Source organism: Acinonyx jubatus, chromosome D1 (genome assembly GCF_027475565.1).
Source record: "Acinonyx jubatus isolate Ajub_Pintada_27869175 chromosome D1, VMU_Ajub_asm_v1.0, whole genome shotgun sequence".
NCBI classification, from domain to species: domain Eukaryota; kingdom Metazoa; phylum Chordata; class Mammalia; order Carnivora; family Felidae; genus Acinonyx; species Acinonyx jubatus.
In genome coordinates, this window is record NC_069390.1 from 58,040,071 (window position 1) to 58,064,464 (window position 24,394).

At 45.9% G+C, this 24,394-nt stretch overlaps 1 protein-coding gene across 5 annotated transcripts in view; it reads left to right on the forward strand.

The window, feature by feature from the left end:
- The window catches only part of UVRAG (UV radiation resistance associated), a 296,175-nt gene extending 279,451 nt beyond the window's left edge, over window positions 1–16,724 (forward strand). For 4 of the 5 annotated variants that reach the window (XM_027039850.2, XM_053203713.1, XM_053203716.1 and 1 more), the window contains exon 15: window positions 9,459–13,060. In XM_027039850.2, the coding sequence (XP_026895651.1) occupies window positions 9,459–10,161 (703 nt within the window). In that variant the 3' untranslated portion in view covers window positions 10,162–13,060. Of the gene's footprint in view, window positions 1–9,458; window positions 13,061–15,620 lie in introns of those variants that run through there. The other variant, XM_053203714.1, reaches the window with a different exon arrangement.
- The last annotated feature ends 7,670 nt before the right edge of the window (window positions 16,725–24,394 follow it).

Below are 24,394 nucleotides of genomic sequence, written 5' to 3' on the forward strand. Positions count from 1 at the left end.
GGTCGGTTCTGCCCATGTCCTCTCCTGCACGGCATGTGTCAGAGGTTATCATTTTACGTTTTTGTCATTATTCTGTGGCAGTCTCTGTCCTCTCCCATAGTGGTGTAACCTCCACAAAAGCAGGAACTGCGGCCTTATTTTCCACCATTATTATATCCCCAGTGTTTCGTGCATAATAGACACTCAATATATATTTGAATTAGGGAGTAAATCACTTCATTTGTTAATATGCCTACAGTTTCATACTGTACCTCTTTTAGTAGCACAGAGGACTACAAAAGATAAGGCTTCCAAGATGCTATTCCTGGAGCCCCACAGTCTCTCACTGTGTGATGATCCTGTGACGGCTAAGTGTAATTCAAGCGCTTCAGATGAAGGCCTCCAGCATCTTGGGAAATGGTGGCAGAGCTACTCGTTTGTCTTTTAAAACAGCAAACAACTAAATCCCCATGGTTCAGCTCATGTCAGAACTTATTAGAATGTGGTGGTTCCGCTTTCACAGTATCTCGCAAAGACTTACATTCACGGATTCTGCCATTGGCCTCTGGAGTCTAAAACCGCCTTTAGCTCGCTTTGCAGATCTACCTATGAAATTCGGAAAGCATCCTATGACCAAAGTTTTCATTTTCCGAGTTCTCTCTGAGGTTGGGCTCTGTGACACTGCTGTTCCTCTGGTGTCCCTGGCAGAGGTACAGCTACTTTTCTTCCTTTTTTTTCTTTCCCCCTAATTTTCAGCATGAACACTTGTTAAGCTCCCATGTCTCAACTGTTAGCCAGACATTCCAAAGGGTCCCCTGGTGTCATCCCTGCCATCTCTGTTTCTACGGTCCTTACAATGTTTGTTGCCTGGCTGTAATTTTAATACATTAATTTGTATGACGATTTCTTACAATGAGAGCTGATGGGTGAAGTGGTTGACTTGACTCCTCCTGGGACCCCTCTCTGTCTCCCTGAAGGATCACCCTCTATTCCCTGAGCCCAGGGAGCTCAGGCTTGGGACTGAACTGGCCTCCAGATGGGCTCCTGCCTGTGGGCACCCTCTGAGCCTCTGTCCGCTGTCCTGTGCTGAGGCCTCCCTTTCCCAAGCTAGGCCCCGTTGTCCTGATGGCCAGGCCCTCAGATCACATAGCCCCGGGAAATGGACTTCTTCAGCTCGCTTGTTTTACCCTTTGCCTGTGGAACTTTCTCTTTCACAAATAATTCATCTTTCCATCAGCCCTTAGTTTAAATAAAATCTAAAGGCTTCCTTGTTCAGTTATACCTTTTTAAACTTTGTGTTTTTATTTAGTCAGATTTTGGCAGGGAACCTTCCAAGCTGAGCCCAGGGGAAAGGTGACCATTGGCACAGGTTTCAGCCTCTGCTTTTGGCCCAAGATTGTTTCTATTTTTATTTTGTTTCTTGTTTCTCTTAACATCCAGGGCAAAGATTAACCACTTTTACTTATCTGGTAATGGTGAGAGGCCTTTAGACTGCTTGCCTGTGGCCAGGGGACTCCGTGCTTAGAAATGTTGACCCCCAGCCACCCCCCAGGAGGTTAAGAGCTAGCTGTTACATTTGGCTTTTGCAAAACGAGGCTCTTTGTTTCCACCCGATCTGAGAGAGAGCAAGGAGAAGGACGGATCCCAACTTCTGCGGGGTTTTGAAAAAGGATAGTAGTCTAATTTATGGAGGTTGTTTTTTAAAAAAAACTAACTCTATGTCATAATTCTGTAGCTGCCAAAAGACGTAATTCTACCTCAGCTTCGCCTTGGCAACCTTCTTTTGGCACTCTGCAGCCCTGTCGTTGCTCTGCATTATTTAAGCAGTAATCTTTAAGAAGGTGAGAAACTATTATTGCTTTTTAGCACAGTTGACATGCTATTGGCACAGAGCAGTACCAAAGCTTCAAACATTTCTAATGGCCGTAAACCAACTTAAACACCTCCATGCAGAGGCCTCACTGCCGTGAGGTCATAGCTTGCTGCAGGGGGAGAAAGAAGATCGAATGTTGTTTAAAAGTGGGTCTTTTTTTTTTTTTTCTTTTTTTCTTTTTAAGTATTCTTATTCTACCGCGTTGTAGCTGTAGACTTTGGCCAGGATCCAGACAATCAAGATTTAGCATTTTGACCAGCTGTGATCTAGTAATGTTCCTCAGAGGAAACATTCTGTAGGAGGGAAAGACACATATTTGAGACGGTGAAGTGTGCTCTCTCCCAGTACCTTTATGGGATGGGACCTGGTTGTAGACAGATAAAACAAGGACAAGTGAATCTGGAGGAGAACAGGGAAAAAAAATCACTTCCAATAGCTAAGACTTCACCTCATCTTCGAGAACTCTCTCGATGTGGTAAATCTTTCCATTTTTCCCTTATTTCATTTTCCCCTAAGTCCCCACCTTTATATCATTTTGTGACAGGATGTACTTGTGTTTTCATAATTGATGCTTAGATCCGTCAGCATTCTTATAACAGAATAACAATTCCAAGGAAATCAGAAAAGCCACACAAACTTAATATAGGCAAGAGAAGAAGAGAAAGAAAACATGCCAAGCCATTTGGCCTAAAAATTATTCTTCTGAGTCTCACCCCTCCCTCAAACAGAAGTACGATCACATGTAGGCATTGTGGTGGCAAGTCCTGGGGACTGGGAGAGAGAAGGAAGCTAACGCTTACTTCGTCGGGTTGTGTTTGTTCAATCACGGTTAGTTGCTTTGTGACTTGGGCAAGTTACCTAACCTTTATGCCTGAGTCTCTTCATCTGTGAAAGGTGGATTATGTTTGTAATACTTCATAGAGATGAAGATTAAATGAGACCATGTAGAAAGCTACTAACACAGTACTTCATCACACTTCATCAATGTTACCTGCCGTTGTTTTATTATTAATAACAGTCTGTGGAGTACCTCCTCATTGTACTAAGAGTGTTAGTCCTCACTGTAAAAACTGTTAGGTGGATATTCATGTTTTACAGAAAAGGAGACATTGGTTCAGAGCCGTGAAGTGCTTCACCAGTCTGCCATATCTCATAATGGCGGAGCTCCATGTGGAGGTCTGGAATATATATGGGAGATATGGAAGCAGAAACATATTTTGGACCAGTGCTCTCTTACCCTGTTTTCTTTCTCCCAGTCCTTGTTCTTTTTAAAGGAGGCTATTGCCTTAGGCAGTACAACCAGCAGAAAGAGGAGGAGGAGGGGAAATTGTGGAGGCAAGAATAGCGGAGTGGAACGAACTGGGTTCTACTGTCTCCCAGATTGGCCTCATGGCAAAGTATTTGTATAATGGTTCTAAAAGGCTGAACGGGGTCCTCCTCATTTAGGCTGGGACAACAGAAATTCTCCCTCTTACAAAAATGCTTTCTCCCTGAAGCTAAATTCGTACAGAAAAATGATACATCAGAGGTCTCGGGACAACTGGAATGTATCTCAGAGGATTCTGGGAAGTTCTTTTAGTCCCTAAGCATTTAGCAGATCATGTAAATAGAGGCAGTTGAGCATTTCTACTTTATTCAAAGCCTCCCCCACCCCCGTCTACAAAAAAAAAGAAAAGGAAAGAAAAGAAAAGAAAAAAAAAGCTGCAGTGATATTTCACTTCTGATTGATTTAGTATTTTTCTTTCAATACTCTTTTACACTTGCCTTAGTTCTTTTTCTCCTTCTTGCAGCTAGCTCCCTGATGTGCAGAAGTGGAGAGGGGGCGGATGGGAAGAGTTCCGTTTGTCCCTGTTCTAAACAATTCTATGTAGGAAGAAACAGTAGGAGGAAGGAGACCTAGATTCTGGCCTTGCCTCTACGCCCAATTACCTGTGTTCCATGGTCTGAGACATTAATGCCCTTGAGTCTCAGTTACCCCTTCTGTAAAATGAGGGCAATTCTTTGGGAATCCGAAGCCCGTGGAAGCTGGTAATAATGACAGCAATCACAATTACAGCTACTACTGACACTAGTATGTACGTCAGGCATTCTTCTATTTCAGGTGCATTATTTTATTTAATCCTTACTGTAGTCCAGTGATCTGTTTATGAAGGAGGAAGCTAAAGCACAGAGAAGATAAGGGACTGTCTACAGTCATATAACAAGCAAGTGGTGAGTTCGACCTTAAGTTATAACTCCAAATAGACGGTCATGACTGCAGAGCTTGGAGGAGGGTCTAGGTTTTGAGCACCCTTCCTCATCACCACCACTATCTCCAGATATAGCTGAAGAGATAAAAAAAATAACCAACTGCAATAAATAAGGACTCACAGAATGAGAAAGAAATTAATCACCTTAATTTAGGGAGATCAGAGAAGACTTTGATCCAGAGAAGCCAAATTTAAACCAGACTATCCTCCTTGACCTCTAAACTCCAAACCACTTGACTTCTCCCTCATCAGGCTATTGTTTGTGACTCTAGGGTATCCTTTTGTACTCGTGGCAAAAGGTTGATTATGAAGTAATCTAACAGTCCCGATGTGGTTCAGTTACTCAACAACCTATCCCATGTTTCCCTAAACCGTGGCCTGGTAAATTGGCCATTACAATATCTGTGGGTTGTTGTTTTTTAATAAATTCCTTCTAATTGCAGCATTAAACCCCAGATGTCATGTTTCCAGGTTTCCAGTTTGGACTTAAGCCAAGCTGGAAAAGACATCCATCCACTCGAGGCAAACAGCCAAGGAGAATGTGTGCGGTGAAGTAGGGGACTTGGTCCAGTTACCAAACCTCGGGCTCCGGGCCCCCAGATCTAGCGCCATAGAACACAGAGGGAGCCTTGGCCGGAGTGGAGGACGGAGCAAAGCTACCATGTTTCCTGCTGCATCCACCCCTCCCCCAAATATCCAGGTTTACTCTGGTTGTTTCTAAGAGGAAAAATTCCCCGTAAGTTATTCATCACAATTCAAATAATGCACTAATTTCATTTGATAAGTAAATTGTCAACAGCCTTTAAAAATTGGTCATGTAATTAGGAAGTCTATGCATTCTGACCTCTTCTTCCGTCTCGATGAAATCGTCGTAAACCCGCACTATAATCAGACAAAAAGAATCTTGAAACCTCCCAGGCATTCTTTTTTGATCTATCATTTGCCTCTTTAATTGCTACCTTTCTATTGTGTAGGGAATAATAGAAGTAAAATGTCCTTTTTTTTAATTGTAAGAATTTAGCTTGTACTAAAATGTGTAATGAAGGTTCCCTTTGGAAACTTTCTATCAAATGCAAAAATCTAAATTGTTTTATTAAAAATCTATGCATTGTGTTTTTATACAGAGATGCTCACAGCAATTTGTTTTTTAATAGTAAAATTTTAGAAATATCCTAACTCTACACAAATAAGAGAATAATATTCCATTCAGTGGAGCAGCCATTTAGAGTTATTTACCAAAAGATTTTAATAAATTCCAGTGGTGGGATACAGAATTATATATATACAACAAACATAACTTCAGGGTTTTTTTCTCTTTTTTAATTAAACACATATATGTAAAATCAAAGCCTAAAAACAAAATACTCAAAATTATTCGATAGGCAATAGGCTTGTGAGTGATTTTTATTTTTTATGTAGTTTATATTGCTTGTGTTTTTCAGGGAGTATAAAATATTATAATAATTAAAAATGCGTGTGTGTATATATTTTAATGTAATCATTCAGCACTTCAGCTGTTTAGAACTCAGGTATCTGAAAAATCTGGAACACTGCTGAGATCCTGGAAGTAATAAAAAAATTAACTCTAAGCAGCCAAAACTAATGTTGCAAAACTCATAAAGCCAAGTGTGTTATGCCCCGGCCATGTGCTGGCCCCTCACTCAAGCCGATGTACTCTTTTGCACACAGTTCTCAGGCCATCCACTACACGAGGGCACAGTGAGCTGGCAGACATTAACAAAAGACAAGGGCCTGCAGACAAGTGCATCGGCGCACATGAGCCACCAGCCTGGCGGTGAGAGAGGACCCAGGGAAGCGTGGGTACAGGTGGCAGAGCCCAGAGACCCGGACTTGTGCCCCTGAGTGTCCTGTCATCTCTTCCCCATGTCACAGTTCAGTAACACATGTTCATAGTGATGGCCCAGTGTTATTAAGAAAATCCTCTTTTCTTCAGCTTACTCTTTTTAAGATTGTAAGAGAGACTTTGGGGCACCTGGGTGGCTCAGTTGGTTGAGCATCTGACTCTTGATTTTGGCTCAGGTCATGATCCCAGTGTCATGGGATTGAGCCACATGTCAGGCTCTGTGCTGAGCATGGAACCTGCTTGGGATTCTCTCTCTCTCTCTCTCTCTCTCTCTCTCTCTCTCTCTCTCTCTGTCTCCCTTTCTCTCTCTCTCCCTCTCTCTCTCTCTCTCTCTCTCTAAAATTAAATATATATATATATGTATATATAATAAGAAAGACTTTAATAAAAATGCTTGAAAAGTCTTACTGCACATGACTAAAATGGGGAGAAAGACAACATGTGGTGATTAAAGGGCAAATTTTAGATACGTAGACTTCCTTGTCTACCTGTAATAACTCATCTTTTTTACCATTATTCAGGGGGGACATTTTACCGTTACTTGGACTTTCCAAATTGTATCCTACGTTATCATTCCCTGGGTTCTCATAAAAATCTAAAGGAACTGGAGAATGCTGCAAAAATCAGGATGTCAGGGGGCACCTGGGTGGCTCAGTCGGTTGAGCATCCGACTCTTGATTTCGGATCATGATTCATGAGATCAGGCCCTGAGTCAGGCTCTGCGCTGACAGTGTGGAGCCTGCTTGAGATGCTTTCTCTCCCTCTCTTTCCACCCCTCCCCCACTTGTGTGCATGCGTGCGTTCTCTCGTGCGCGCAAAGTAAACATTTTTTTTAAAAATTGGGATGTCAGAAAATGCCAAAGTCTCTACCTCGTACAGACTTAGAATCCATCCATTAAAATAGGAGTAGCACCCCAGAGCTTAGATACAGGCTGAGCGGGTTAGATGAGAAGGCCTGTGTAATGGCATTTAGCTTGAGGTGTGGCATTCCATTGGCACTTAGCAAGTGTCAGTTGAATTTGAATATGACTTTCCCACTTGGGACGCAACAGACAGCGTGGGCTCTGGAGTCCGACCAAATTTGGCTCAGATGTGGGCTCTGCAGCCTTGAACAAAACCACCCACCTGCCTACCTTTTCCACAAGGTAGATGCGAGGGTTCAACTTTATTGATGTACAAGAAAATGGTAGCTGCCTTCCCATTATAGTTGAGAGGAGGGATGTGAAACTTTATTACTTTTCTGTCGTACAGAGCTGTGGAGAGCTTTCAAGGGGTCTCGGAATCAACGAAGGCTACAAAATCCCCTGTTCTCTTGTGTCGTAAGCACAGCTTGCGCCCAGGTCTGTTCCTCATGCCCTGCTTTTTGTCAGCCCACCTGCAGCCCAGCAGAGAAGCAGAGCAGAGAGCCCACAGGGTGGGGCCAGGTGGCCGTGGCAATGAGGGTATCATGTCGTTCACCCTTCGTGGCAGTGAGTGCTTAGGCACCTGGCCTCTGGCTGTGTGCCAGCGACGTCACCTTCAGCATTCCAGGCTGGTTCACTTGGTGCTTCTCACCCTCCTGGGCTGGGGTGGCAGCTGAAAGCTTGGCCCGTCTGCTCCAGAAAAAAAAGGGTCTGTGGGTGGTGCTGATGCTTTGTTTTGGTTTGATTACCTGGGCCCCCTGCAAAATCATTCAGAGAGGGACACTGTCAGCAAGTGGTATAGTAAAAACAACAAGATTGGCAAAAATGTGTGGCTTACCCAATCGCTGTGAGTTTTGACAACATATTAACTGAAAACCTAGATTAAGGCCAGTAGATTTGGCTCTGTTTTGTTTTGTTTTTCTTGAGGACTAAAAACAGTAATTTACTGGGCTGCTTGTGCTGTTTCATATGCACCCCAGTGACCACCCCTAATTATGAAATCTCTCCAGGCACCCACGCTCATAGCCAAGCAATGGAGTCTGGTAGGCCCATGGATTAGAAGTCTGGTGGTTGCCTTTTTGCAAGAAGAAGAACCCTTGCTTAGGTGTCAGAGACCACAGGCATAATCTAGCATCAGAAAAAGTCTGAGAGAAAAGGGAGCAGGGAGCTGGCATAAGGGCTTGTGGCTGTGGACATGGGTGGAAGGAACCCTAGACCCTTCCTTCTTTTTCAGGGCACTTCTCACAACTGTAATTTGAAAATGTATCATTTCAATAATTACGGGGGCCTTTCTTCTGCAAGATTGGAAGCTCCTCAGAGGCAGGCCCTGTCCTGTCTTGTATCTGTTTCCCCTCCCCGAGGCTGGCACATGTAATAGCTGTCTGTTGGGTGAATATAGTTTCAAGTCTCGTCTCTTTTCCAGCCGAGTAGCTGTTTTGTAAGTCACTTCTGTGCGTGTGTCCTCATTGGAAGAATACAAGTCAAAGGGATCTTGTGTTTGCACCTCCGTCTCTGGATCATTCTTTTCCTATCAGTGAACTGAGCTGACTATCTTCATCCAAGTGTAGTATCTAGAACTGTGATCAGTGCCACAGGGGTGGCTTAAGTAGCCCAGCATTGAACACGACCGTCATTTCCAGGGTCTGGATACTCGATTTCTATGAACTCATTATTATTTATTGTTTCAGACTTAAGAGCAATAGCGTATACCCTGCTTTCTTGACAGGGTTTTTGTGAGAACCTAGTGAAATGGCATATGTGAAATGTCTTCAGGAACTAAAATGCTAAACACTGATTGTTATTGCTGGCCCAAAAGTATCTTCCTGAGAAGGGACTCAACTTCAAAAGAAGGCACTGAAGACCGAGTATTGTAAAATGTGTGCGTGACTGACCTGATAGAAGAGAAGCCATTTTCCAAATTAATTTTTCATTACGAAAAATATAGATAGATATACATATTAGATAGATAGTAGTCCATTAGATTGTCCATTAGATAGATAGATGTCTCCTTGGTTCCCTCTCTGCCAGTTCTCTAATGCAGGGTGATTAGCATTTGGGTATCAGAAAACCTGTTGGTCATCAGGTCTTGAGGCGTGGGTTGTAGTCTAGCCTGCCACTGCCTCCCTGAGGTTATCAGGGACAAGTCATTTAACTTCTCTGCCAAATAAGGATGCCTGCTTCATGACGATAAGTTAAGCATTGAATAGTTAATACAAGAATATAAATACCGATAGCCCTTTGGACCAGTAAGGTTGATTACATCCCTCAGATGCCTTTTTTTTCCAATCCCACCTCTCCAGGTACTTCACCTCTTCCCCAAAGACATGATTTCTCTCCTCTCGCACCCTGAGCACCATCCTCTGGATAGATCGTAGGGTGTCCTGTATCCTTCTTGAAGGAAGCTCCCAAACTTGAATTCAGACTGCTTCATATTTTTTCTTGCATCCGGACCCTACAATTAATACTAGACTTGATTATTATCAATTTTTATTATCTCAAACCTAAATATGTTGTTTCCTGTCTCTGGATCCAGAAGTCTTAGGCCGAGTTCGAAAGCTGAAAATAACTTCTCGTTTTTGTTTGTCTTCTAGCGATAGACACCACACCTCCAGCGCAATCCCTGTTCCAAAGAGACAAAGCTCCATATTTGGAGGTGCAGATGTAGGCTTCTCTGGGGGGATCCCTTCCCCAGACAAAGGACACCGAAAACGGGCCAGCTCAGAGAATGAGAGACTCCAGTACAAAACCCCTCCTCCCAGTTACAACTCCGCGCTAGCCCAGCCTGTTACCGCCATCCCTTCCGTAGGAGAATCCGAGAGAAAGACGACATCTCTGTCCTCCTCCTTGGATACCTCCTTGGACTTCTCCAAAGAAAGCAAGAAAAAAGGAGCTGACTTGGGTGACAGATTAAGCGGAGGTCACGTGAGTGTGAACACTAGCCAAGAACAAGAAGGAGCCCTCTCTGGACTCCCAGCCGCCGTCAACGGCGCTCTCCTGCCCGGCGAGCAGGCTGGCTCCTCCGGCGTCCGGCTCCCGGGGGCATTCCTCCCGGTGCCGGAGGCCGAGCTCTGCTGTACTGTGGAGCAAGCGGAAGAGATCATCGGGATGGAAGCCACGGGTCTCACCTCGGGCGATCAGCTAGAAGCCTTTAACTGCATCCCGGTGGATAGCGCCGTGGCAGTGGAGTGTGACGAACAAGTCCTGGGAGAATTTGAAGAGTTCTCCCGAAGGATCTATGCACTGAACGAAAACGTGTCCAGCTTCCGCCGGCCACGCAGGAGCTCCGATAAGTGAAGTGAGCAGCCAGCCGGTAGGACCAGGACAGAGTTGCTGCCTGAAATGAGGATAAAGCTGCACTGGTTACCCCTTGTAATAATTATGACACGAAATGAATATTAATGGAGGATATTCCTCGGAAAAACAGACTTTGTAAATCACGGAGGGGCTCAGGATCGTTGTGTATCAGTGGGCCAGACAAAGTTAGAGTTTGCTTGCAAGGTTTGCTTTTCAGGCCTGACAACTGTCTTAAGGCAAAATTCACTCTCTAGCTCGAGTCACCTTAAAGATATTTGTCTGCTTTTTAATTTACACTTCTGTGTTATCCTCAGAGGGAAGATGATAATATATAAATAATATGATAAACTCACCTTTAGTTTCTCATAAGCATTTGCCCTCAACATAGTTTATAAAACTTTGGAAAACCGAATATTCAAAACAAAGGTTTTCACCAGTTAACTCAAAGACCTTTGACCATCCGTTAGTTTGATGAGTAAGAAGCACAATGGTCTCCTTATACCCAGGCCCACCTGCCCCTGCTCCTGCCCCTGCCCCCAGTCAGCCTCTCTGCTGCCCCGTCTTCACAGCAGGTGGGTCGTGCACCCTGAAAACTGAGGACGGCAGAGTCACTGGTTCTCGAATGCGGTAGCCAAGACCTTCCACCTCCTCAGATCAGCCATGCCCTTAACGTAACCCTCCAAGGAGAGGGAAAAATTTCCCCTCTGGTAGATCCCAGGGGACCCTCAAGGGCTCCCAAGGTTGCAATAGTCAGATGACATCCAGTGTCCTCTGGGGGCCAGAGTTTTTACGTGGGCAGACGCTGCAGTCAAAAACCAGGCATGCTTTCTGGCATTGCACTCACCAGACAAAAATCCCCATATGTAAATCCCATGTTAATTTATTAAATTTCAGTTGGAAAGGAAGGCGCTGTATATGATGAAATACCCGTAGAGAGTCAGGCTGTCCAGTGTGCCGACAGCAAGGCTGTTGAGATAGTTGGATGAAGAGGCTTAGATGAGGCATAGAATACTATTGGTGTATGTGCAGTTGCGTTCATATTAAATTATGTTCTTCAAGTCCAATTTCATCCCCGGAGCTCAGATTTCATTTGCTATTGCCATATACTTTATATACCCAAGGACATTGCCTCAGGGTTGCAAGCTCTTTAAGGAAAATTTATGCATATACCCATGTATTGTATAGAAGAATAAAAACTGAATTTACTTCACTTGACCTGATTTGTTCTTTCCAGTTCTGAAATCCGTCTCGAACCTACATCTCCATCTTCCATCGCGACAGGACGAGCCTGGACAGAAACCGTGGCTGTACCTAAGCTAATGTCGTTGACTCGAGCGTGTGCTGTTCCGCACAGCAGCGCAAACACCTTCACAGGTGTTCTCTCCAGGAACTGCATTTGTCCGACGTAACAGCTTAACTCCTAGGTTTCATGGTCATTTTCATATATTGTCCAAGCACTCCTGGGCTCAAGTTCTCATTTACAGCCTTGTTGTCATGCAGAATGGTTCGTGTTGTTGTTTTCCATATGTAAAGAGAACTCACCCAACCCATGCTTGACACATGGACCCAACCTGCAAGCAATTAAGAGCTTTAAGTTGATCTGAAGAAATCCATCATATTTCACATAAAGAGGTGGAACCACTCCAAACCTAAAGCAGAAGCACTCTAGAGTCACGGCTTCTTCGCAATGTCCTGCCATTCACGGTAGAGTCAATGAGGGGGGAGATATCTGTGGTCTTACATCACGCTGGGCTGTGTGGGGTCTTCCAGTGAAATAGCACTTACCCCACCCAAAAGAAAAAGGTTCTGGAAGGATTGTGTTAGTATTGAACAGTGGAAGGTACATCACATGTGGCTTAAAGTCCACATATGGGGGTGGACTTTGAACTTCATGCCAAACTTAAAGACAGTGCATGGAGTTGTAGGCCCTCTGGCCTAGGTCCTGGCGCCCCCAGGCAGAGGGACCACACGCAGAGCAGCCACGGGGACAGTGTGTACCTCAGGTTCCACAGAGCCAGAGAGAGCTGGGGCTCTGAGACTCCATCTGACAGTCTCCTATTTGTGGACTCCCTGATTCTGGGATCCACAGCTTTGTGCGCGCGCGCACACACACACACACACACACACACACACACACACACACACCAGCAGCGTGTGGCCCTGCCACTGAATGTGATATTAGGTAGCTCAGAACTGGTTTCCTACACTGGCTTGGTCCACACTGTGTTCGACGATGTTATGCCTCAAAATACGACTTACGTTTGGGTTCGCTTGGTTTGGGTTTCAGGTTTCCATGGAGTCTGTTCGATGCCTACAGTTTCTGCCTTGACTTGGGGTAGAACCAACAGTATTGCATGTCTCCCGGAGGAGCTCTGTTTGACATTTTCCAAAGCTGCAGAATTAGTTTTGCCTCTGCTTGGAGTGGCCAAGGCCAAAATATGGGATGAGTTATTATCTCCTACTAATCTTTTTAGTTAGTCTTGTAAATCGCTAAAGAAAATAAAACTTGCTTTGAGGATATAAGTTGAAATGAAAATCCACTACTATCCATGTCTGAACTGCTAAGAGCCCTTTCCATTTTCATGTAGCGGAGACACTTTGAATGGCCGGCAAGTGTTATCAAATGAATATTTGATTGTGTTCCCTCTCTCCACTTCCCCTTACCCACTTTAGAAATTCCAGAGATTTTTTTTTCCCCCTCAGAATATTAGTTTTGGAAGATTGTATCCAGCTCTATTTTTTTAGCGGTTCTAATGGTGCCCATTTATCCTGACCTAACTGGTTATTTAAATAATTTTTTAAACCACCACCAATAATAAATGGCATGTGAAACTGATCTGTTGGTAATTGGAAGAAAACTCAGCATCTGTATTTATAAAATAAAATTGATTAGTATTTATTTTGAGAGTAAAAGTGTATGTTATTTCCCAGCTATGTTTGAGTCCTGTCTTCTTCATTGTTTTGAATTTCATATTGAAGCTGAGTTAACTATGAAAACCTTGTTCATCAACCATCAGCCAGCCCTTTCACATTTATTGAGCTAACTCTCTCTCTGTCTGTGAGGGACTGGGCTAAACAAGGTTAATACAAAGATGAATAAGCCCTGGCCTCTGCCATGGTCTCTGGGGGTGGAAGGTAAGGGAAAAAGGCCTATTAACACTGTACTATAATTCAGTGTGACAAATCCTGTGATGGAGAGCGGTATAGCCATGCTAGGGAATGCAGAGAAAGCTATTCTGACTCAAGGGTCTGGACCAGTTCATGGAGGTAATGCAGATGAAAGATCCGCTGAAAGATACAGGAGAAGTTACAGGCAGAGGGAACAGCATGGGCAAAGGCCCAGAGGCAACACAGGGCCTGGAGTGTTTGCAAAACGGCAAGGGGCCTGAATGGGTGTGAAGAAAGGTGAGAGGAGAGGCCTCCAGGTGCCGAGACAAGAGATTTCAATACTTGCGGTGGGCAGCTGCCAGGCACCCTCTCCAGGCTGCCTACTGGGCAGAAGAGTAACTTGCTTAGAGCCCAGTACCAGCCGGCAGCCAAGTTGGCGCTGGACTCTAGTGGTAGTCGCTTGAGTCTGTTGAATCTTTCCTATTTTGTTGTGCAAAAAAAGTCTGCGTCTGACAAAGAGGTGCATCCTTGGGCCCCCAGCGTTTTCCGGGCAAGTATCGCATAACAAACTGCGCGCATCCCCGGGTGGTGTGAACAGCCAGCGTCTGTTCTTTAGAAGCTTGGTTCTGAAGGCCCCGGCTCGGCCACTTTGAACCTGTGATCCTGGGCAAGTCATTGGCCTTTTAAGGAGCCCATTTCTGCATCTGTAAAAAATCGTTCTGAACTCTATCCTTGCCGTTACATTTCTATGGGGCCTGCGCCATCAGTGGTGGTCCCTCTCGTCCTTCAGGAGGCCACCGCGTAGTGACAGAGAGGATGCCACCGCGTAGTGACAGAGGATGCCCGGGACTCGCTATCGCCGTTTTCCGGTCTAGCACTTGGGCACGGCCACTTCCACTCTCTGAATCTGGCCCCTCCTCTGTCCAGTGGGGATGATACCGCCTGCCCCCACCCCCACCCCCCACCGGGCTTGTAGAAGAGACACGTGCTTGTAAAGCGCTTAGCGATCATTACAAAGCACCATGGTCACTGGGAGGAGTTAGTCATTCAGCAAGGATCCTGGCATCGCGCGCATCAGGCCTTGGTGGGGCAGCCGAAGGCGGAGATTTACTCTGCACGCACGGAGACTGTGTCAGGACCGAAGCTGGTCTTTCGGAAGACTAAAGCTCTAAACAGATGTCAAGTGTTTTGAGGTGTTTTAGTGGGTGGCATGGACACAGTGTTGAGACAGGGTCTGTGAGCCTAATTAGCTTAATTTGCATGTTTTTTAACACCTGGCAGATGAGCTTATACAGGCCCACCTCATCCGTAAATATTCTCTTACGCCGCTTCTGGCTACCTCACCGCATGCTGAACCGGTGCCCAGGGCTCTTCATCTTGCTTGAAGTAGATACAAGCTTTTTTCTTTTTTTCCCTCCCAGCGCATCTAATTACAGTTTTGTAGGTAGACAGCTCAGCCTTGTGGATTTGAAATGAATAAAAAACACACGTCTATAAAATAATTCCACACATCTTAGAGGCTGGCAAGGTCAGCAATCCAGGAAAAGAACGGTCTTGAATCTAGATAAAAGTGAGAAAGACTGCCAGTTGGGTGACGTAGCTGTAGCCAGCCAAGCCCGGGCACCGAATTACAAAAGCTGGGGAGCGGCAGGCTTGGATCCCTCCGGTTTTGTACAAAACACGATTCGAATGAGCTTCTCTCGATCCCCACTAATTACGAGCGGCAAATTAGAAGGAAGGGAAGGCGGGTGTGGACAGAAATATTGGATAACCCGACTCTTAAGAGGCAGATACACGCGGGAAGGAAGCAGTCTGGGTATGTGAGCCCTCAGCCCGGCAGATCCCACCCAGCCTGCTGCTCACTGGCCGCGCCACCCCCAACAAGGCGCTTGACTTCTCTGAGCCCAGGTGCTCCTCCGAAAAGAGAAGCCAGTCCCTGGCTCGGGTTGCCCCTTGTGCCCGGACAGAGATTCCTCCTGCCTTAAGAGCAAATTGGTGTTTGTTCTTCAAAAGCTGCCTCAGATTGCCTCGTGGCCCAGAGCGCGGCAGAAAAAGAAAGAATCCTCACGTGTCCCTCTGCCGGTTGTAAAGAACTTAGGGCTAAACCATTTGACACAGCCTGCCTCTGGTCAGGGTTTTAAGAAATTCGACTAGAATGCCTTTTACTGTTCCTAAAGATGGCCCTCTGTCATCAGAAAAAGGATAAATTAATTTTAGTTGGACAGCAAAGTGCATGAAATATTTTAAGGGAATATATTATCCTGAACGGTTGAAATAAGTTTTGATATTTGAAGGGCTGAGCTTGTTCTCTCAAAAATTTACTTGCAAACAATGTGCTAATTCGCTTATAGGGAACAACTTATTCCTCAAGGAACCCCGCATCGCTATGTTTTCCACAGACTTCTTGCTCTTCGGGTGAGGGACCCGGCCACTGTTACTGTGACGTGAGACGACCTCCCCGCCACCCAGGCTACCGTTCATGCAGATGGTATGTGAACTTTTGCTCGTGCAACAGAGGTCTCCAGAACCTACTGACCTTGAGGCCAGACCCTTTACTTCTAGAAACCTGCCAGTTGCCTTGACTTCTCTGTTCCCAGCCCCGTCTAATCCCTTTGGTGGCACACAGCGGGTGCTCGTGAAGTTGGGGGGGAGTGGGAGAATGAGACAGAGCATTGATCCAAGGATTTTGTAACTCACACCTGTGTCTGTCTCACGGTCCCTTGGGAGCGCCGTGAAGGTGCAACGCGCCCAGAGTCAGCACCAAAAGTCACTGACGACCTTTAGAGGCAGAACCATCCAGGGCTTGGTGGAGACTGCGGAGCTGAGTTTTTGTGAACAGTAAAAAGAAGTGCACATTTGAGGGATTATCACAGGTTTTCAGTAAACATCCTGAGTGGTAATGAGCCCCCATTCACTGGGAAACCCGTGCAGGGCCCGAGCCCCTGCTGCCCTGCCCTACAGAATATTTGCACTGGGGAACCTGCTTTCTCTCCCCAGTGATGCCAAAGCAGGCCCTGACCTCGCCCCAGGGCCTCTTCTGCACCCTAAGCCTTATCAAGGCCCCTAATGTAGCCCGCTCCTTCTCCCCACCCATCTGAACATCCTGCCAGCTGCCTTCTGACAATATAGCTCTTCCCCATTCAGTAGCCCCTTGCTAAGAAGGAGGAGCAAGTCGGGAGGACGTTTCTGCCCAGGGAGTGGAAAAAATCAGCACCTCATGAGCATTGTGTTGTGAGGTGCACTGCAACTTTCCAGAGAGTGGAAATGCGTATCTGTAACGGTCAGGAATGCGATGTAACTGTCAAAGTCCGTGAAGCCGGCCATGTAAATTGTGACTCACAGACATACAAGATAGAGGGAGCCAGAGCGTCAGGGAGGCTTTTTTAAGGACTCACCTGAGATGTGGCCAACAGATCTGTCAAGGGGATAGAATGGGGACAGGGCTACAGCCAGGGCAAGAAGCTGGAGAGAAGGAACCTCCAGGGACCTACCTGTATTTATCCCTTCCGCAAGTAGCTACTGTCTGCATCCTGCATGCATGGAGGAGCAGTGAGGGAGTGAGGGGGGGGGCAGTGGGAGTGGGGACGGCGAGTGTAGACAACACAAGTTTACTGGTAAAGAAATGGAGAAAAATAGGGTGGGAGCTGGTGCGGAATGTCAGGTGGAGGGCAGATTTCATATAAGTGCGAATGGAAGAATCTTAGCGGGCAGCAGGTGAGTTCAGAAGAAGGCAGAGCAATCAATGAAAGGAGCACCCTGAGTGTGATGCAGACATTACCTGGGTCAGAGGACAGGAGGGAGGCAGGGAGGGCGGGACTGGACCAAAGCGTCCTTCTGCAGCGGGTGGGAGCTGTGGTCTTCCCACCTAGCCCCTGATGCCTGGGATGGGGGCCGGATGGGATGACTGTCCCAGGGTACAGGCCCGGGGCAGAATGGGCACCGTGGGGGTGGTGGGAGCTTCCTGGCCTTTTGCAGAAGATTCCTGAGGTTCAGGGGCGAAGATTGGCTGGCTGCCCAGGGAGGGGGGGCCGCTGTGGCTGGGGTTGCCGCCTGGATTGCAGTCACCTCCGCCCTGGCTCCCTTCGGCCACCCTCCGCCCTCCAAGCAGCCCTCCACACTGCAAACTCCACGCTGCCCTAGATGGTTCTAACCCTCCAGGAACTGTGAAATACAGGAAAGAGACAGACATTATTCACCTCTGCCGGAGGTATTGTACTCGCTAGTTAACCAAATCGTTGATAAGAGGAAGTTTCTCTTACAGAAACATTCCAAGCAAAAGGATTCAGAAGGGATAGTAGAATTAAACTATAACATCTAAGACAATGATCGTCGGTGACGGCTAGTGTCACAGAGAGAGAACCAGACATTTTATGGCTCCTGATAAAAGAGCACCCGTGAAGTAGCCTTGTCAAAAGTTTGACCGTGTTTAAAGTTTGCCCCTCAATGTGGTCAAACCTCTCTCTCCCTGTGATGTCCGATGCAATAGACACTGGTCGTGAACGGCTATTAAGTAATCGAAAAGTGGCTAGTTCCAACTGAGATGCGCTGTGAGCATAAAATATGCCCTGAGTTTCAGAGATTTAGCACAAAAATAGAATGATAATTTTATGTTGATAACTTTCGTATTGATTACATGTTGGAATGATAATATTGTGCATGCATTGAATTAAGTAAAATGTGACAACTAATTTCATCCGTTTCTTTTGCTTCTTAAAAGGTAACTACTAGAAAATTTTAAATTTCATATGAAATTTGCATTTGTGGCTCACTTTGTATTACTGTTGCACAGAACGGCTCTGGATCTAACTACTAGTTACTAGGAAATTCAGACGGCAGGTGAGCACGTTAATGCCTGGAATACACAATCGGCAAAATCTAAACAGTGGGAAACCCTACAGGACAAACAAACAAATTGGTTTCTCCAATATATTGTAAGAAAAAATAGAAATGAGGAGGGGAAAATCTATTAAAAAGAGACTCAATATCTTTGAGGCATATCGATCAATCCCATTATGAACCTGGTTTGGTTCCTAGAAACTAAACGAAACTGAATAAAAAAAAAATAATAAGGGACAATCAGAAATACTGACTTAACATTTGATTGTATTAAGGACTTGTTATTTTTTTAGGAATGATAATAGTAATAGAAAAGATGTATAATAGTATTTATTTATTTATTTATTTATTTAACGTTTTATTTCTTTTTGAGACAGGGAGAGACAGAGCATGAACAGGGGAGGGTCAGAGAGAGGGAGACACAGAATCTGAAACAGGCTCCAGGCTCTGAGCTGTCAGCACAGAGCCCGACACGGGGCTCGAACTCACGGACCGTGAGATCATGACCTGAGCCGAAGTCGGCCGCTTAACCGACTGAGCCACCCAGGTGCCCCTATAATAGTTTTTTTAATTTACTTATTTTGAGAGAGACAGAGACAATGTGAGTGGGGGAGGGGTGGAGAGAGATGGAGAGAGAGAATCCCAAGCAGACCCCGCACTGCCAGAGCCAAGCCCAACACGGGGCTCAAACCCGTGAAATTGTGACATTATGACCTGAGCCGAAACCAAGAGTCGGACACTTAACCGACTGAGCCACCCCGGTGCCACAGTAATAATTTTAAGTCTATTATCTCTTAGCGATGCATGCTGAAATATTTACAGATGAAATGCGTATGTCTAGGATTAGAGAGGGCAATGTAGTAGGGTGTAGAAGATACCGGATTGGCCATGGGTGATGGGTGAGAGGTAACTGGGGGTCCATTACTCACCCCGGTGCCTCCTGGCCTACACCCTGCCCTCCAGCCAGTTGGATGCTTGCCATTCCCAGAATGCCTTGCATCCCCCAGAGCCTGGCATATCTTTTCCCCGTACCCCACAGAAAACGTCTGTTCATCCTATAAGCCAGGGTTCAGCCATTCCCTTCCCTCATTAGAGTCCTCCCTGCCCTATGCCCAGTTTCCATCCCCACCTCCACCCCACACAGGGGGCCACCCTCCTCTGTGCTCCTCCAGCCACTTGTGCATGCTTCCAATACAGCCCTTCTGGCATTTTTCCTAAGGGTGTGCCCCCCCTTCCCCCCCTTCACCTCCTAGAGGACTGGCCCTTTGTTTAAGTAACAACTAGTGCCCAGGAAGGTTTGCTCAGTGTCCGTGTGCCGAGTACCCGTTTTACAGATGAAGCAGTTGAGGCCTAGAGAAGTCAGGGTCACAGCCAAGTTCCCAGAGCTAAAACATGAGAATGCTAGAACATGAAACCAGAACCTTCGATTCATTTCTTTGCATTACATCAGAGCCCCAGGCCACAGTTCCCTTCCTTCCTTCCTTCATTCATTTAGCATTGATTGGGCGCCCCCTGTTGGTTGGCACTGGCCAAACAAATTATGGGGCCATGACTATGAAGAAAGGCCACAGGTGACCGTTGAGGAGTATGACACAAAGGAGCCACTTTGTCCTGGGATCTCAACAAGCATCATTGGGGAAGTGGAATTTAAGCAGATCTGAAGCCACAGAGAGCCCATCCCAGGCCAAGGGAATAGCACATGTGAGGCTTTGGACCAGAAAGGAGCAGAGCACATGCGAAGGACTCAAAGGTCAGTGGGGCTAGAGTAGAGTGATGAGGCCGGGTGCTGGACAGGTGGCCAGGGGCCAGGCTCTTTCAAACTGGGAGCCACAGACAAAACCGTCTGCTCTATCAGGATGGTTTGCTTCCAGTTGTGTCTTGTAGTGTTGATGAGCTTTTAGAAACAGAAATGCCTCCTGACCCCTCTAGCCGGCCCCCTTGGGACTCAGCTTCCGTGCTAGCCCCAGCCTTTGTGTGGACCATCCCCCTGGCATGAGGAAATCTACTTAAGACGGTAGGTTCCAACGCATGGCCACAGCCCACGTGTGCAGAAATGTAGCTTTATTTCCCCAAAAACTGTCTTCACCCAAGTGTATTATACCCTTTTCAGCTGGTGGCAGAACACTCTTGATCTTGCCACTCCGAGGCATCTCATTCATTTGTGGTTAACGTTCAACATCTTTGGGGTAAGTGTTCAAATTCTCACAGCCTCCCTGATTCCAACCTTCAGCCGCTCTGGGCCCCGGTACGGGGCTTCGGATCAGAGTCCCTCTGACCTGCCCGTGGCGTGGCTCGGTTGGGTGTTTGCCGCTGGCCTCCTCTGCTAAAGCTCCTCCCCGTGGATCTCGTCCCTAGGTCCTCACACCCTGTGTCATTCTTCCCCTCTCAGCCCCACTCACCTCCCTTGGGAACTCAGGACACCTGGCCCACTTTCTCTCCCTGCTCTGGGAAGCTGCCCTCAGCCCACCTGCCTGGACTTCTCCCCTCTTCTAGCTGACTGCCCCGCACCCCGACCATGGAGCTTCTGTGAAGGCTCACCTAGGTCTTCCTGGCAGACCTGGACGGTTGGGTTCCTTGTCTGTGACTGCCCCATACCTACCTCCTGCTTAGACCCCAGACAGGGGCAGGGACGGGGCGGGGGCAGGGTGAAGGCCTCCTCTCAGTCTCTACCAGTCTTTGACTTTGGGGTCTAGCTGTGTGCCTTCCAAAAGGTGCACCCTTGAAGCTCTTCCAACCCTCTCTTTCTTTTTTTAGTGGTGGGAAAACTTTTCCACGACCTCACCAGCCTGCATTCTTCTCTCCTCCATGGCTTTTCTTTCTGTCTTTTTATTTTATGCGTGATTTTTATGACCACACACTCCAACTTCTCTGGGCTGCAGGCTTGTCTGGTCAGAACTCACTAATCCTTTTCTTGCTCAACAAAGCCTGGCCTTGCAATGAAAGCCTGGCTTTCGAGACATTCAGCACTTCAATTCCCTTTATTGTGTTGGACTGTATCCACTCTCTGCCCTGGAGGCAGTAAATGGTGGGGCAAGCCAGAGGGTCAAAGGAATGAAAAACACCTAGCTTAATGCTACATTCTGCTCTCGCGGCCATTGAGCAGGGACAAAGGAGGCCGACTGGACAAATAACGAAGCATTCCCGCTGAGTGAAGTCCAAATGACGTCAGGGCCTGTGGCCCAGAGGAATCCCAGGAGTTCAGAGGCAGAGAATAGTGGGAGAAGTGAGTCGTCCTTGGCATGGGGACCGTACTAAAGGCCGAAGAACCTGCTAGTGTGTCAGGCGGCACCAGAGTCACCTGACGGAGGTGACTTGGTCTTGGCGAAACATCATCCCTCACATTAGGTTAACGTCGCTAATAGGAATTTAACTGGCTTTGTAGTTGTGTGTGGTCTTAATTTGTGAATTTGTTTTGGTTTTTGGTTGTCGGAGAGCTATAAACATTAGTTCGTGTTTAGTTTTTTGTTTGTCAGATGTTCCTGAGTGTACAAGTGGGAGGCTGGAATAGTCTTTCCAGCAGTTATTTCCAGAATAATCTTTCCTTGCAGTTGTTTACCTACCCACACCCCCCCACCCCCGACCCCGGCCCCCAACCAAACCAAACAAAACTGGATCCAGGAGAAAATGACAACAGTCGTTGCTTGGTGAGGTTGGGGCCATCCCTGCCCATCCCTGAAATAGGAGGGGGTTCGGCTATAGGAAAGGCTGGATTCACCTGCCTGCGACTGTGGCCTTTGTTCTAGATCCTTGAGTGCCCTCTGTGGCCGGCACCTCTCTTCCAAACCCTCATCCTTCCCTACTATTTCCCTGGATGCCTTTAATTCCTGGGTTCCCCTCCCCTTTGGGTTTTCACTTTTTCTTCCCCTCAGCCTCCCGGGGGCCTGGGCAGAAGGAAAGGAACTTTGGGTTCCGCTGGCAGAGCATCCAGCAGATGGCCTGATCATTGCAGTGCCTGAATGGAGCCCCTCCTAGCATCGTTGTTCCAGAAGACTTTCTGTCTCCCGCTTCACCTTGGCCACATTCCCAAATGCTCCTTTTGATTTCTGGCTTCAGTGTGTGCCAGGCCCCAGGAAGGAGACGGAAAGGGAAGGAAAAGATCCTATGCTGGCACAGACCTGTTTAGGCAATATGATAAATAAAAATAAGTTTCCCACCTTAGGGGATCTACAGGAATGTTTAACCTTAAAAGAGTCTACACATGACGTTTCGTATGGTGTCACAGGCCTTACTAGGGACTCCGTTCTTTACCTTAGTGTGGTGGGAGATCTCTGAAGGGTGGGAAGTGACCACCCTTCTCTTAAGCATGGGAAGTGACATGCTCTAGTATATGTTTAAAAAGAATGCAGTGGGAGAAACTTCTCGTAATGGTGGTGACATGAAGTGATCGCCACGAACCTTCCTGAAGACAACACTGATGAAATCTGGGCAAAATTTAAACACCGAACAAAACAATTATTTAAAGGCCCTGGGAAGTGTCTCAAAACAGACAGAAGCCAGAGGACGGTTTCTGAAAGACTGCAACTGGAAGATGGAAGAATCATGATGGCGCTCCCCAAGCCCCAAGACCACAGAGGGCAGAAAAACACAGCCTCGCCTCCTTAGTTTGCAGAGAGTACACTGACAAGCTGTAGAAGCAGCTGGAAATTTAAAGGGGAAATTGCGGAAGTGAGAGAATTGCAGAAGGCATAAGACCCAAAATCTGTGCATGAACTCTGTCCAAATCTTTAGCCAAACGCTAGAGGGCCTTATGAAAAAAATAGGCAGGGGCCAGAGAGGGAACTACCCTTGAAAGACAGAACTGCACTAGACTGGGAATATATGTGAGTGTGCTGCTTTTAAAGAACAGTGAATTTCCTGGCCTGTGTGCAATGCATGTAGCAGGAGGCTGAAGCCTCGCTGGCTTGAGGTGTCAGAGCACAGAATCCAAAACTGTACTGGAAATTTAGGTGATAATACACAGAAACAAGGGAACCACAAAAAAGTGAGCATCCAAATCTGAATATAAACCGTCCAAATCCTTGGATGATTGCCAGCATCCAGAGGAGCAGGGAGAAGACCCCTGGGAGTCAGGATTTAAAAAAAACAACAACCAACAAAATCGGCACCTGAAAGTTGTAAGAACTGAGACACGGTGTCTGTTACTGCAGGCTGTAGAGGAGACAGAATTTGCAGTTTGAATCTAGGCAAATTAGCCGCTACCAGAAGCAGCAACAGTTATCAGAAGAGCACAATGGAACGCAGAAATCTTCAATGTTTAGTTTTCAGACTGCAGAGAAACAGGAAAATGTGACCCGTCCTCAGGAAAAAAAAAAAAAAAAAAAAAAGACAAGCCGCTGATCTAAGTAGGGCACAGATGTTGGACTTAGCAAAGATTTCAAAGCAGCTTTTATACATATGGTAGAAAGGAAATCTGTTCAAAGATTTAAAGGAAAAAATGGTCTTAATAAGTGAAGAGACAGGGAATCTCAACAGAGAAATGGAAATTATATATATATTTAATATATTTAACTATTTATATTAATTATATAATATACAATAATATTTATATTAATTATATAATATATAATAATATTTATATTAATTATATAATATATATTAATAAATATTATATATACATATATTTAACTAAATGGAAATTCCAAAGGTGGAAAGTACAATCATTGAAATGAAAATTTCACTGGCTGAGCTCAACAATAGATTGGAGATGTCAGTAAAAAAGATTCACTGACCCCGCAGATAGATTAACAGAAATCACTTAATCTGAAGAGAGAAAAAAGATCAAAGAAAAATGAATAGAGCTTTGGAGACTTGAGGGATATCATGAGGTCTAAAAATCTGTGTAATTGGAATGCCAGAAAAAATGGCAAGCAAATGTACTTGAATGCATACTGGCCCCAAACTCCCCACATTTAGTGGAAAACTAGCTTTAAAAGCTAAGAATCTCAACAAATCCCAAGTAGGGAAACACAATGAATATCACTGTTAGGCACAAACTGATGAAAGCCAGAGTTAAGGAGAAAATCTTGAAAGCAGCCAGAACAAAAAAGAGACCCTGCGTACAGAAAAACCGTGATACAATTAATGGTCAATTTCTCATCAGAAACAGTGGATGTTAGAAGATATTGAAACAACACAATTAAAATGCTGAAAGAAAAAACTGTCACAGATAATTCTGTGTTTAGCAAACTAGCCTCCAAAAATGACGGTAAAATAAGACACTTTAAGATAAATAAATAAGGAGATAATTTATGACCAGGAGTTCTTCCGGACAAGAAATGCTAACGGAAAT